At 37.9% G+C, this 15,229-nt stretch overlaps 1 protein-coding gene across 1 annotated transcript in view; it reads left to right on the top strand.

Moving 5' to 3' along the window:
- pdgfd (platelet derived growth factor d) overlaps window positions 1-15,229 on the top strand; it is a 53,327-nt gene that overhangs the window by 19,069 nt on the left and 19,029 nt on the right. The window contains exons 2-3 of the mRNA XM_062419533.1: window positions 9,479-9,668; window positions 11,541-11,718. Of these exons, the coding sequence (XP_062275517.1) occupies window positions 9,479-9,668; window positions 11,541-11,718 (368 nt within the window). The remainder of the gene's footprint in view (window positions 1-9,478; window positions 9,669-11,540; window positions 11,719-15,229) is intronic.

Genomic DNA, 15,229 nt, shown 5'->3' with positions numbered 1-15,229 from the left:
AAGCTGATTTGTCATGAGAGAGTGGCAAAACAGTGGAGCCAGCACAGGCTTTGATAAGCAGTGCAGCAATGCACAGCGCACACACTCACACACACACACAAACACACACACAAACATACACACATGCCTTGAGCTAACATTTAGCCAGATGGAAAAGGCTTTGGTTATTTCTCATGGGTGGAAATACTCTGAGGGTGCAAGTACAGCTTCCCGCATCAACAACCAATACACACACATACACCCACACAAACACAGACCCTTATATAGTGATGAACAGATGTGCACATACAAACCTACTTTATACACATAAACAACCAATGACATAAACACACACACACACACACATTCATGCGTGCACACACAGTGTTTAGCAGCAGTTTTGCTGCTAATAGGCAATGTTTTACACTCTGTTGCCAAACACAGATGAATAAACAATTCAGCTGATAACTGGGAAGGATAGAAAATGGGGCTGTAATAACAACTATAATAATAATGAGCACATTATTTTCTTTTTAACGAGTAACACCACCAAAATAAAGTTTATTAGAAAAAATACATATTTATTAATGTCTCAAATATAATAAAACAATACATAAAAATATGCTTCAAATTGCATACTAAAAGATTATATGCACAGGAGCCAAATATTTTCAAATGTTTCTGTATAAGGATGATTATACTATTGGCCAATCATGATCCGCTCTCATTTTCAAAGGTAACACTGCTGAGATGGATCAGATTTTGAACTGTGAGTAAGAGCCTACAGTTTTAATAATTGGTGGTTGGCATTCATTATTAATCAGTTGTGTGTTTCTTTTGTGCTGCGACTTAGCTAGAAACGCAGCTCAGAGTTGTGTTCGGAGTCCTCTGGCACATTACATACTGTAATGTTAACAAGGACATGAACAAGAGATGTATTTATCCTCTCTGGCAGAAAACACAACACACGACTGAGTTATGGTCAGTGTCAGTGACTCCACACTGTTGTCACACACTATGAAGCCAAAAGGCCATGAGGATGTTTACCTTTAACTCCTCTGTTGCATTTTTTAAAATATGCTGAAATAATAATAATAACAACAACAGTCGCAGTGCCCTGACTCCTGACCGATACATTTCTAACACATCTCTACTAGAGAATCTCAGGCTGCATTTGGGCTCATAAGGAGTTAGTAAGTCAGTGATGTATTCAGGGACCAACCAAAATAATAATAATATATATATATATATATATAATTTTTTTTTATTGTAACTCACTTTTTATTGCTTTTTAACAGCACAACAAAAAGACCAACATGTACATGAACGTTAACAATGGCTAGACAAAAACAACAACACAATTCCTGACATCAAATATAAAAGAAAACAAAAAACAAAAATAACAAAAAAAAAACCCAAAAAACAAAAAAAACCTAAACACAACCAGACACAAACAAAACGAAACCAGTACTCACAAAAAAAAATCTCCCTCATCTCCTTCGCTCTCACAGTCACATCGTTTTGTTATCAGACCTTTGTCACAATCAAAACATGACCTATAATTTACAGGAAAATCCATCGACAGCGCTTCTCCAATCAACCATCTAGTATGACATTCATGTATGGATCCCATCATTTCATAAATACCTTCTCCCTGTTGTTCAGCCCAAAAATAAACTGTTCATAGCTGGTTATTTTGGTCATTTGTTTAAATGAATACTAAAATGTACAGGTCAGTGTAGATATGCAACAATAGGTGTTGCTGCAGCATTTGAACTAGCTCAGGTTTGGAAAGGTTGTAGTCTAAGCAGGATGAAATGAAAGCATGGATGACAGTTTACAAATATTTAGCGGATAAAAAAAGATCAAAGATAGATAATTGGAAGGGAGAGTCTTGAGATAATTTGAGGGTGTAGCTGTAGCCTACTTACACTTGCAGTCACATATTTCTGTAGATAATTATCACTATATAATAGTCCTTACCTTTTCCTTATAACTAACTGTGATGCAAGTGACAGTGATTTAAAAGACTGTGTTTTAAATTATTAAATTAATGCAATAATTTAGTTTCACCTTTGAACTAATTTTATAGTCACAAAACACATCTAAACCCAAACAGTAACAGTTGAAAGCATATCTTTTTATAGATAGAAACTGGGAATGCCACCAAGAACGAGAACAGCAGCATTGCACATCTCTGGGGATTTTTTTCACAACTGAAAGTGCATGTGTTACGTAGAGTATGTGTGTCCTCTTAGCTAGTGTTGGGGCTTATGAGAATTCACTTTGAGAAGATGAAAGTCAGACATGATATGTTAGACAGGGGATGGAAGATGTAGGAAATGGGGTTGCCTTGTTATAGGTAATGTCCTATGGGAGTGTGTCTCTGAGTGAGAATGTATCAAATGCAAACTGTCACTCAGTAAAAATAATACTGTTTGGTTTGCACAGAATAGAGAGTGAAGTTTAAGATCAGGAAAGTCTTTGTCCACGTGGGACTTCGCCACAAACAATATTCTTTAATAGAGAAAGAAATGCAAAGTTTTACATCTTCATGATAAGTTCTTTTCTCGTGACTTCGGTGCCGTTTCCATAGAGCTATTTTGTAGATCTTTGATGCAAAATCGTTGCTGGGTGATTGGAGTGTGATTGGTACTTGGATCAGAAATAGATCTCAGAGCCATGAAGAACATCACACCCTGGCACTGGAGGTGGGAGAGCCAAGTTTAATTAGTGAGAATTTACCCACATACATCCTGGCAGACATGCATCCATGCAAATACACACATTCAATCAAGAACTTTTCCTCAGAACTTGGCATATTCACAAACATACTTTCATTAACACCACGCACACACACACAGGCCACACCACACAGTCACGCAGCACCATTGTCACAGTTATTTAAGTGTCAGATCAGGAGTCTGAAAGCTTAATTGCCAGTGTGAGACATTGTGCATGAGTGTGTAAATGTATAATTGTGTTTAAATCGAGGAGTGTGAGTCAGACTGTCAGTGATATTATCAGCACTTTTGACATCATCTTGTTTCTTGAGATTACATAACTTATACTTTCTGTCAAGATTGGAAGAGATAAGTGTTATGTGACTGGTTAGGAACACAGGTCCTTTAAAAAAAAAAGCTAAATGATACAACCACAGCAAAGTTAGTTACACCTATTTTTAGACATGGCTGTCCATTCTGTAGCCTTGGTGTCTAAGATTGTTGCTAAGGTTTTTCCATGTCTTGTTCACTTTGTCTGCTCACATGTTGTGCATCAGATTTTGGCTGGAATGTGTACAGATGTGTTTAAGAAGTTGACATTTAGGGTAATGAGAAAAAAAAGTAATGACATCCTACCACTGTAGTTTGTTTCATAGTTTGTTGATGTTGTCAATTAAGTGAGGAGAAGTCAGCTGTGACTCAGCTTCTGGAAACTTAAAATTAGTTGCAGTTCATTTATACTCAGTATTCACCTAAAGTAAGAGATCTGCATGGGACAGTTTATTCAATCCTCACCACCCCACTCATGCCCACGCCTTTAAACATGTTCAATCACTCTCACCTGCAACAATGCTTTCAATTGAGATTCTGTCTGCTCCGTCCCAGTGGGAAAATAGACACATACAAAGCCCATATGGATTTTTTAAAATTTAATCTTCAGCTTTATGCAGTAAGAACTGCAAGTAGATAGAGAAATAGATTGTGTCTCAGTTTCTCTGATGCTTTTTGTCACTTCCAACAATAAGAGATACAAACTAGATGCTGGAACGTCAAGCACCAGAGCAGCAGTGGTAGTTACTGTGGGCAAGGGAGCGCGACAAATTAAAGTGAAACTCTATTTGGTAACATATTTGAAGGTGATTTACTAGAAGAATATATTGTTACATACATAGGTAAGCCTTGTAATAATAGCCTCTCATAATTTAATATATATTTCATTCATCCATTGCTCATCCGGAGACGACGTGATTTTATATTTGTATATCATATTCGATTTTTATAGACTGACTATGAGATTGAAGTGCTAACTTTCAGTTTTAATTTGAGTTTGTTTGAAGTGTTTTTATAAATTCCATTTCAGGGAACCAAAATATATTGAACACATTACATTAAAATCTCCAACACTTTGAGAGCTGAAAGTCAGCATAGTCGCTGTTTCATTTCAAGTCGAACATGTTGTAGCGCAGAGCTAAAAAAGCCAGGAAAAATGTGTCAGTGTCCTAATACTTGAAGACAGCACTTCTATCCCTCTGAGCCCCCAACATATGTTATGTGTCGAATGCCCCTGGTTGCTGCTCAACCCTGATTTCATTTCAGCCCTTTAACCAAAATCACAGGCAGACGAAATACTCCCATCAGTTTCCAGCGCTGTCACTTCTAAGAATTGGATCCTTAACTGAAATCTCTTGTGCTTATCATTGTATCATTTGCATTAATTTGCATTGGTGTCATTGACATCACTGCATGATTTATAGTAGGGTCAGTGGTGTGACTGAGGAACAGCATCCAAAAGAGCTTGGTGCTGCTTGAGAAAATTGGCATGCGCACATCCACACACACACACGCACACGCACACGCACACACGCACACGCACACGCACACGCACACACTCACACTCACACTCACACTCACACCTGTGCTCATGCTCATTACATTTAGTTTATAGACACAGACATATATATGCACATAGCCACATGCATTTAACCTTCAGGTCCAGGTTCTCATGACAATGTTGCAGTGCCCTCTCAGGCCCTTATCAAAGTCTTTCAGTAGACAGGCTGCTCTTTACATGTTAATCAGGTCTAGGTAACCCTCCAGTCATGACTCCCTTGGGAGGAAGGCTGGTTTCCCCCTCCTTCCATCAGTTGCTGAAGTGAAATGCAGCACAATGCCCAAAGGTAATCATTCATGGGACAAGTTATATTATCAGGTGTTTTACTCAAAATCCATACAGTAGGATTTAGGGGAAGATCAACATCTAAAATCTCTCACATCAGGGCATGCACCTCTAACAACAAAGATTTCACAACAGGACAGTCCCATAACAAATTCATTAATGCACCGTGGCTACCACAATTAGGAGTTATATATGCTTTACAGAGAATGTTACTTTGAATGATCTTGTACCTAAATGTATTCCTAATGTCCACATAGAGGCCCAGTGTGAGGTGGTAAGTGATGTATTATGGTCATGATCCTAAGCTACCTGAATGGAAGTACAAGCATCCAAGTGATGCCAGGGTTATATCCTTATATTGGGCCTGAATTGATTTCTTCAGCCACTCCCGACTGCCCACTTGATAATGTTCCTTGCAGGGTGTGAACTATAGGGGAGCCAGGGGAAAATTGACTTATTTTGACAAGACTTGAGCTCCCCTGAATACATGATTTTTTGCCATGCATTTATATTTTCTGTATCTTTTACATCTTGGATGATGTGTAAAATTAGGCTATTATTGATGTATGATTCATGCATGAGGGTGATTCATCACTAACCCACTTTAATAAAGATACCGCTATGCATGATTTTGTTGCCATCACAGTTTAACCATGGAGGCACAATATCATCAACCCCCTTGATTAAAAAATGTGACCCCCCTGAAAGCCATGGCATAGTTCGTACCTTGGTTCCTATGACAATGGACACCTTGTATTATATTAGACATAGTAGTTAAACACATCTGAACCTCCTAGAAATCTAGTTCTTGGTATAATTAATTTTGTCTATGCACTTCTGGGTTTATTAGTGAATAGGGAACGTATGTGTTCGAACCAACTGTCAGGAAACTTAAGAGCAATAGAAGAAATTATTTTACAGTATGTAAGCCTTGGTAATATGTTCATTTTCTAAAATTCAGCTCTGCCCCATAGAGATAGTGGTAAAGCTGTCCATCTATTAATATCATCCTTCACTGCACAGACATTTCAGACTGAATATTTTGCTTACGGGGGATGTAATATTGATTCCTAAATATTTCATTCCATTCATTTGCCACCAAAAAGGCATATTACTGAGATCAGACCTTTATGGGAATACAGAGGTATTGCCTCACCTTTATTCCAGTTAATCTTATACTCTGAAAATCCTCCAATGGTATTGATTGATATGAGAACTGGTCTGCTTAGGGGTGATATGTCATCTGCATACATCTTCAATTTATAAATATATCCATGTAGGTTATGGCTATCTATATCCATTCTAGCATAGATCCCACAGGCTAAAGGCTCAAGAGTGAATGATGAAAAGTAGGGGACTGAGAGGGTCCTCTTGCCTTACTTCACGTTGAAGAGGAAAAACTTAAATTAGCCCATTAATCCCAACTGAATGTGGGGCACAATAAAGGGCCTTAACCCAACGAATGAATTTGGACAGAAGCCAACTTTTTAAAAAGTATTTGATGCTATCAAATGCCTTTCTGCACCAAGTGCTGAGCTAAAGCCAGCTTGCCCTCAGTAATACATGAATGAGCCGCCACATGTTGTTTGAGGCAAGATGGCCTGGGATGAAATCCACTTGATCTGTATAGATTAAGGTGAGAACTAACTCTTTCATATGAGTCAATGTTTTTGCCAGTATTATAGTCACAATTCATTAGGCTTAAAGGCTGGTAGTGTACCATTTGTGCGAGGTCTTTTACTGTTTTTGGCAACGGGCATATAACAGCTTTACACGTAGTATGTTTCTTTTTGCTGTTTCTTGTTTGTCACGGATAATGTTGGAAGTTGTTGAGTCTATTTATTTCCTCTTGGGCTTAATTTTGAAAAGTTTTGTAAGGTTTATCGAGTGAGCCATGTTCATTGATCAACTCACATGACTTCCATACTTCGCATTAGCTCACTTACTTCCCTGTCCAGCCAATTGAGAGAAAGCCAAAGCCATATTAATGTGGATCTGTCAAAGCTTTGCTGCAATTTACAAGTTCATGATGTACAGAGGGACAGAGATAAGAAATCGTCTCAGTGTCAGTGTTCTGGTGTAGATTTTGAGTATCTGCACTGTGCTTTTTGTGTATGCCGCTGTTATAACATCTATCTGTCTTTATAGCTGTTGTGTCATGTTGTCAAGTGAAGTCTACTATTACAGAGAAATGATAACAGACACATACACATAAACACAAATTCCCTAATGAAAATAGTACAGAAAAGTACAGACATCACACAGAGCTCCATTCCCCAGCAACCTTAGTGGGTGTAAATTCCTGACACATAAGCACTTTTATGAGTGAAAGGACCCACACAGTCAGGCCTCTGATCAGCAGAGCAAGAATCCTACTACAAACAAACTCTGCCCTGACACACACACAGACACCCACCCACGCATACAAATGTGCACACACACACACACACACACACACACACACACACACACACACACACACACACACACACACACACACACACACACACACACACACACACACACAAACACACACACACACACACACACACACACACACACACACACACACACACACACACACACACACACACTTAGGTACAGTGTTAATTGCTGAAGTCGGATTTTGCGGTACAGTGTGACTACAGAAGAACGCTGAATGACTGATGAGGCAGGATCATTAACTGAAGCAAAGAAGAGAATTGTAAAGAGAGGGAAAGAAGGGATGGGACGGCGGGGGGGGGGGGGGGGTGATGGGGGCTTGCAGTGAAGAGGTGGAGGAGAAGGCCAAAGCTTCATCATCATCTCCCTGGGGTGGAGAGTATAGTGCCTTGATTATGCATTCAGCTCTCTCTTCCTTGCAAAAACCACACACCTTTCAGAAAAAAACAGCCATGTCAGCCTACTTCAGCACACAGTCTGACCTTCTGAGTCTTTGTGTGTATGTGTGTATGTGTGTATGTGTGTATGTGTGTGTGTGTGTGTGTGTGTGTGTGTGTGTGTGTGTGTGTGTGTGTGTGTGTGTGTGTGTGTGTGTGTGTGTGTGTGTGTGTGTGTGTGTTTGTGTAAAATGATGAGGACAATTAATTACATTTTGTCGCGCAATATGAACACCAGGATTAAACATTCAGTGGGTATGATTATGATGTTCATGAGCAATTATTATGCTTTACATGCTATTTTAGAAAGTACTATTTGTACCACTGTTTGTTAAAGAAGTCAGTAAAGTAATAAAGCTAACAAAGTAGTAATAAAGCTCCGATATAATTTATTTTTAATTTTCTTTTTGCACAGTCTTTAGGTGGTTGGTGGTAGATGTTATGTTGTATATTGTGCATATCTCATTTTAGAAAGAGTGTGTGTATGTTTGTATGTGTGTATAGCATATGTGCATACTTGTGCAAGACTGACAGTGGCGATTTCAGGCTATGCATCAGTTAATCCAAAATGAGATCTCAACAGCTGCTGGTTAGAGTACTATAAGACAAAAGTATTAATAAGAGCTGCAACTGACAATTATTTTTTTTACTATCGATCAGTTTCTTGATTATTAAGTTAGAAAATATTGAAAAGTACCTGTCACTGTTTCAAATAGTTCATGTTGATATGCTCAAATTGCTTGTTTTATTTAAGTAACAGTCCAGAACTGACTTTGAGTTTACCATCATGTATTATTAAAAAGTCTCAAATCCTCACATTTAAGCTGAATGTTTGGCATTTTTGCTTGAAAAATAACAACAAAAAAAACAATTAATTGACTGTCAAAATAGTTGCCAATTATAAGAGCCACTTATTTTCATCATTGATAGATTCATTGATTATATTATATATTAATCACATCACATTATAGTTATTTTAGAGGCTAGAACCAGCTAATGATCTCTTTTTTTGTTCATTTATCAAAATAGTTGCCAATTAGTTTTCTGTCGATCAAATAACAATATATTCACTAAGCATTGCAGCTCTACAATTAACTTGCTCTGTAGCTATAGTGTTTGCTATAGAGTGTGAATATTTGTGGTCAGCAGGGAATGATTTCTAATGACTCCAAATGTATTTTGTGAACTGTCAGTTCAAAATTTCCAGAGGGCTATTTGTTCTTCAAATTAGCTGTCCATATTCATGACTCAATACGAATGTGAATGGGTTTTTTTCTGTTGACCCCTTTTTTCCATTCATGCATAAGAAATATAAAATAAAAGCTGGTGTGAGTAAGGAAAGACACAAACATATTTATGGATATTTATGGATTTATGGATCAAAAACATGTTCAACAGACCCTTGCACATACAGAACAAGCACTTTGGAAGATTGGACGTAATGTGTATTCTCAGCTTGGTAGCCAGCTGTATGATTCTTTTCTCAACCATCTGTACTTCTACTCTTTGTTTTGGAAAATCTTTGTATGCATTGTTCGTCTGTGTTTGTGTGTCTGCTTCAGTCTCTGTGTCAACATCCATTAAAGTCCATTTGGTGTTTTTGCATGTGGATTTGCATATCATGTGCATGTGAACAAGCTGCTTTGCTTGTGTCCATTTATTACTGGACTAACTAACTGATTAGTTGTAACCACTAACAGACAGCAATCGCCTCACCACAGACTTGTACCGCAAAGAGGAAAACATCACGGTAACACCGTTGGGTGGAGTCATCCACAGCCCACGCTACCCCAACGCTTACCCCCGCAACCTGCTGTTGTCATGGAAACTGCTGTCACCGCCAGGAAGCCAAATACACCTGGAGTTTGACGGACACTTTGGCCTGGAGGAGCCTGAGAACGGAGCGTGCAGGTAAAACAGGAAAGACAGAGGTACAGAGGTACAGAAAGAGGGATAGATGTAGAGGGGAATGATGGGATTTAGAGAAAAAGACAAGAAGAGAAGAGATTAGAGCAGGATGACATAAAACACCTTCAGAAAAAAGACAAAATGAGAGAAGGACAATAACTGAAATATGGGAAAGAAGGATAGAGGTACAGAGTAATAGCAGGGACTGTAAAGTAGAAAAGTCAGGAAAGTAACAGTTAGACACATAAACAATGATTTGATAACATATGCACATTGGCACATCAACAGTAAGCTATGATTTTAAATGATGTATTAGAAAATAATTATAAAAGTTGGGGGGGATGGTATCACTGTGAGAGAGATGGATAGTTGAAGCATGCATTCTTGGCAAGAAGTAGAAGAAGTTTGTCCTTGAGGGTTGAAGGGAGAAAATAGACGTTTTAATCCCCACATGCAACTCAGCTGTCTTTGTAAGCACTTTGCTGAAAAGACAAGGGGGAGCAGCGTGGGGAAAAGAGGGGGAGGAGAGAGATTTAGAAAGGTAAGAAGAGGAAGAAAGAGCTTTGCTTGGTTCTTCAAATCTTGTATGTCACATTGACTTTGTGTGTGTGTGTGTGTGTGTGTGTGTGTGTGTGTGTGTGTGTGTGTGTGTGTGTGTGTGTGTGTGTGTGTGTGTGTGTGTGTGTGTGTGTGTGTGTGTGTGTGTGTGTGTTTGATAGATGGTCTTACTAATTGACTGGGGCATTGATTGTTGAAACATTCAGGACTCTGGAAGTGAAGTAGTAGTAACCCTCAAATTTGTCCTGAGACCATAAAACTTAAATGGTACTTTAGTATCAGAAGCATTACATTATTTCTTTAAGGGAAATTACAATAACACAGCACTCACCAAAATGTTCATGGAGATATGGAAATGGCCCAAGTCTGATGTGGCAAGAAGTCTGAGCAGTCAGGCTATCAGACAAGTTAAAATAAACACAATAGTTTTATAAACAAAAATTAAAGTCAAACATTTTATAAACCCATTTTGACATATTTGGGAAATATGCTTATTTGCTTCCTTGCCAAGAGTTTGATGAGAAAATCAACATCTCCTGCGATGCTGGAGCAAACAGCCAGTTAGCTTAGCTTTAGCACAAAGAGAGAACAGAGGGAAACAGCTAGCCTGGCTCTGTTAAATGCTAACAAAATCTGGAGAACTAGCACATCCAATAGTCACCAATTCACACTTCAAGCTTATGTGCTTAACCTTTACAAAAAAACAACGTGTAAAAATGACATGAGAAGTGTAGAGAATGTGCAGAACTATTTCTTGGCCAGGATCAGTATCTTCCCATAACATGCTGTAACATGTCAATTATAAACTTCAGCAGAACTCATTTTCTTACCTTTGGGCCGAGCCAGTCTTACTGCCTAATACTTAAAGGACGGACATTAATATCGATCAAACTCATGGCAAGAAAGCTGATGAACAAATTTCTCAGAAAAACTGTCTGTGCATAACTACTGTAAGCATGGAACATTAAAGTTATCTGTAAACTGCCATGAATTTACAGTGGACAGTTTGGGTCTACTCAAAAACATTTGGCCAGTCTGGATTGGGTGATGTGTATAATCAGTCATCAGTTTCCTGTGCAATTTGATTTTTTTTTTTTTTTTTTAAATATGTCACTGCGTCCATAGATCTCAGTTGAGCAGTTAACTTGATCAGCTTTTTCACTTGTGAGACATAAATCTGTTCATGTTTTTCTTCAGTGTCAAAATCTCACCTTTTTTGTATTTTGTCACTTTCAATATTTATCATCTTTTTTTCCTCGTTCTTTCCTCCCACACCTTCATCTGCCTCTCTGTCTCCATCTCCGTCTCTCACACCAGGTATGACTTTGTTGAAGTGGAGGACCAATCGGAGACCAGCACTATAATTTGGGGTCGTTGGTGTGGGCAGAAGGCACCGCCTAGCCTCAACTCCAAAACCAACATGCTCAGAGTCACCTTCAAGTCTGATGATTACTTTGTTGCAAAGCCTGGATTCAAAATCTACTACTCGCTGCTGGTGAGAGACATACACACTTACACTACAACACACACACTATAACACACACACACCTGACGACGAATCATGAGCTGTTATTTGGGACACAGCTTAAAGTTTTCATTATATTTTTTGTCATGAGGCTCAGTTTGAGTAACACTGCAATACTCCAGGTAAAAGGATTTTTTCACTCTTTCACCTCCAGTTGACAATGAAGGATAACGAGAGGATGATGGGGGGTGATATATAATCTATAGATTTTTTACATAGACGCAAATTCCCCTTTTTTTCATGACACTCAGTATGACTTTCAAACTAGTGTATTTCAGTAAGAATATCTTTCATGGCTGCACTACTTTAGTTTTTTAAGCTGGGACTTGAGAAGCTGTATTGTTTTTTTTATTTTTTCATGTGTTATTCTTTTTTAAAACTATAACCAATACATTACACAACATTCAATCACAAGCTTTAATCCCTGTTTTTATTTGTTTACTTTAATTCTATCAGTCCATGTCAGTCAAGTGGGCAGAAGTATTTTCCCCTCTGTCACTGCGTTAAGGTTTTCTTTCAACAATATCTTTAACATTTCTAAACACATAATGTTTCCTTGGTAACTCAGCAAAATTGTGTTATAATGTTGACAGCATCAAATATCTGTTTTTGTACATTATGTCCATAAAAGGGCAAACCAATACATGACTAGTTGTATAGGTATATTTATTTCAACATGAACATGTATGCATTTAAAGGCTGTGGACTCTTTCTCTCTCTTTGTGCCGTGTTTGGTGCTGGAGTGTTAACTGAGAACACGCTGCCTCTCCGAGTGAGATGAAATGAATGATACGTAATTGATATGTTTTATATAGGTTAGGTAATATTCATACTGGTCACCAAAATCCAAACTATTTCCAAACGCAACTTTTTAGATTGCTCAGAGTGTGAAATCCCTCTCTCTCTCTGAGGCCGAGTTAGGTTGTGAATTGTCTGACATCGTTATCACTTGAATGTTGAATTATTCCATCATTTCAACTTGACGTACATTTAATTTTTCAGTCGATGAAAGTGACGTTGTGTGTGTGACTCCTGTCTTTCATGCAGTGTAGCAGTACAAGCCTAGACAAGAACATGACGCAGACAGCTGGTTTAGTGCTGCTTTTTTTCCATAATTGAATCTTAATTTTCACAATTAAATGTCGTTTTTTTTGTTTGTTTGTTTTTATGATTCAATGATATAATCAGATTTAGAATATTCATTTACAGCCCCATAGCACTGTCCATAAAATGTCAAAATGTATTAGCCAACTATTCTATTCTCACACATCTACTTGACAGTAAAGGAGAGATGGAGGGATAGGGGAAGGAGGGCAGAAGGGAGGGAGGGAAGATGAAAAAGTGTTCTCTTAAAGGCTGTCAAATGAACGGATAAGGAGATTAGCTTTGTCATTCTGTCAGAAAGAGGAAAGAAGAAAGAGAGGGACTCTGATTTGAAGATGTTCACCCGCCCTATAATCAGAGGGGAAAGGGGAAGAGACAGAGCAGCAGAGAAACAGAAAGGCATTTAAAGATGTTCAATGGTTTCCTCTTTCATGAGTGCAGAGGAGAAGGAGAGGGGAGAAGACATGGCATCACAGATGGGGTTGAATTACTGGAATCGCTTATTATCTGAGAGGAAAAAAAGAAGAAAAAAACGTATGAGTACAGATAGAATAAAGGGCAAGACAGACAGAGAGATAAATACTATGTTTGCAGATGATAATTTGCTTTTATGCAATCATTTTCATATAAAAGCTACTGGGAAAACTGAAAACTCTCCTCACAAGCTGCACTAAAAGCTCAACACATAACCAACAAAACCTCATTTGGGCTTTGTAGCATCAACCCTGTCTTCTTGACATTCATTTATGTATAATTAATTAGCAACAACAAATATGTTTTGAAGGAAACTTAATGGAAGACAGATATTTTCTAGTAACATAATGAGGGAATGTTGTTAATGAATGTATCTGACAATTTTGAGTTTTTTCAGCATTATTATTTAATTTTTTAAGGGTTTTGTTGAGGCATTGGTCATATTTAATAAAAAGATCAGGATCTCATTTTAGTACAGAAAAAGTCTGCAATGACTTGAGGCACGAAGAATATTATTATTAACATTCAACCAAAATCACAATCTTTCACCAGCCTTAACTAATATGTTATAAACTTTTGATCTCTAGTCAGGATGCCAAACCTAGAGAGCAGCAATGATTAGTCGATGATCAATAAGTTGATTGACAGAAAATGAATTGCCCAACAGACCTTAATTGTTCACCAGACACATTTTGTATAACTGATTAATTATTTTGAGTCTTTTTTTAAAGAAATGTTCAAATTATCTGGTTCCAACTTATTAAATGTGAATATCTTTGGGTTGTTGGTGATAAATTAAGATATTTTAGTATGTATCTTGAACTTTGGGAAACAGCAATTGACTTTTTTTTTTACAATTTTCTGATATTTTATAGACAAAAGAAGTATTTGCACTATCGAGAAAATAACCCACAGATGAATTGATAATTGAAAGTTATAGCCGCTAAAACATTATTGCTTTTTGAACACGATTCAGGCAGTGATTATATTTAAATATTTAAGATAGCACTTAGTATCAAATAAAAGCCAAACAAATTACCATTGCATATTCACATTTTTTTCTAATTAAATCAGACAACAGGATTGCAGAGGCGTCTCCAGCAAATAAAACATTGAGATGATCGCAGCAATGCGCGTGACCTCAAAGCCTCACACCACAACAAATTCATGTGTCTTATGTTGCTATGGCAATATGCAAACAAGGAGCACAGAAGAACACAGAGGAATTTCACTGCAATAAATTGTATGTTTGAGCCAAATGAGACCTTTAAATGACCTGAATCAAAAATATAGCAAAGCAGCTTCACGACTTTTCAACAGAATAACAACAATGGCAATTAAACAAAATATACTTTGGGTAAATATACTTGCTTTCCACCACTGCATAAACCACAAACAACTTCCAATTACTTTTCTCTGTCTTCTCTCTCTACCCTGCTTTGTTATTTCTCTGCATGTCAAGTAATCACACCTCTGTCCTTTTAAAGCAGAATCCAATTTTTGAGGCTAATCACCCTATTTGATCAGTTTTACCCATTTCTCAAAGTGCTCATGCGTACGTTTGTGTCTTTCCCTGTTTCACACACGGCTCCGCTTCAGCTAGACTGGAGCTGCGTGTGTGTGTGGCTTAATTTAGTAGGTCTAATTTGTTCTCTCCAGACCTGTCGAGCAGATAAGAGGAAAGGAGGCAGAGAGAGAAAAGGAGGGGAAGAGAGAGAGGCAGAGAGAGAATGAGGAGAAGCAGCATTGGAAGGAGAGAACAGGTGTCTGAGATGGTATCAGCATGTCAGCTAATGACTAAAACAACCCAAACTGAGGGAGGCAGAGAGAGAGAAGCAGTTGTGAGGTAGTGAGAGATGTGGAGTGGACTGAGTTGGACTAGATAAAACTGACTGGAGTCAAA

This window comes from Scomber scombrus, chromosome 5 (genome assembly GCF_963691925.1).
Source record: "Scomber scombrus chromosome 5, fScoSco1.1, whole genome shotgun sequence".
NCBI classification, from domain to species: Eukaryota; Metazoa; Chordata; class Actinopteri; order Scombriformes; family Scombridae; genus Scomber; species Scomber scombrus.
Note: the sequence above shows the minus strand (reverse complement) of the source record. Positions and strands in the feature narration are given on the sequence as shown.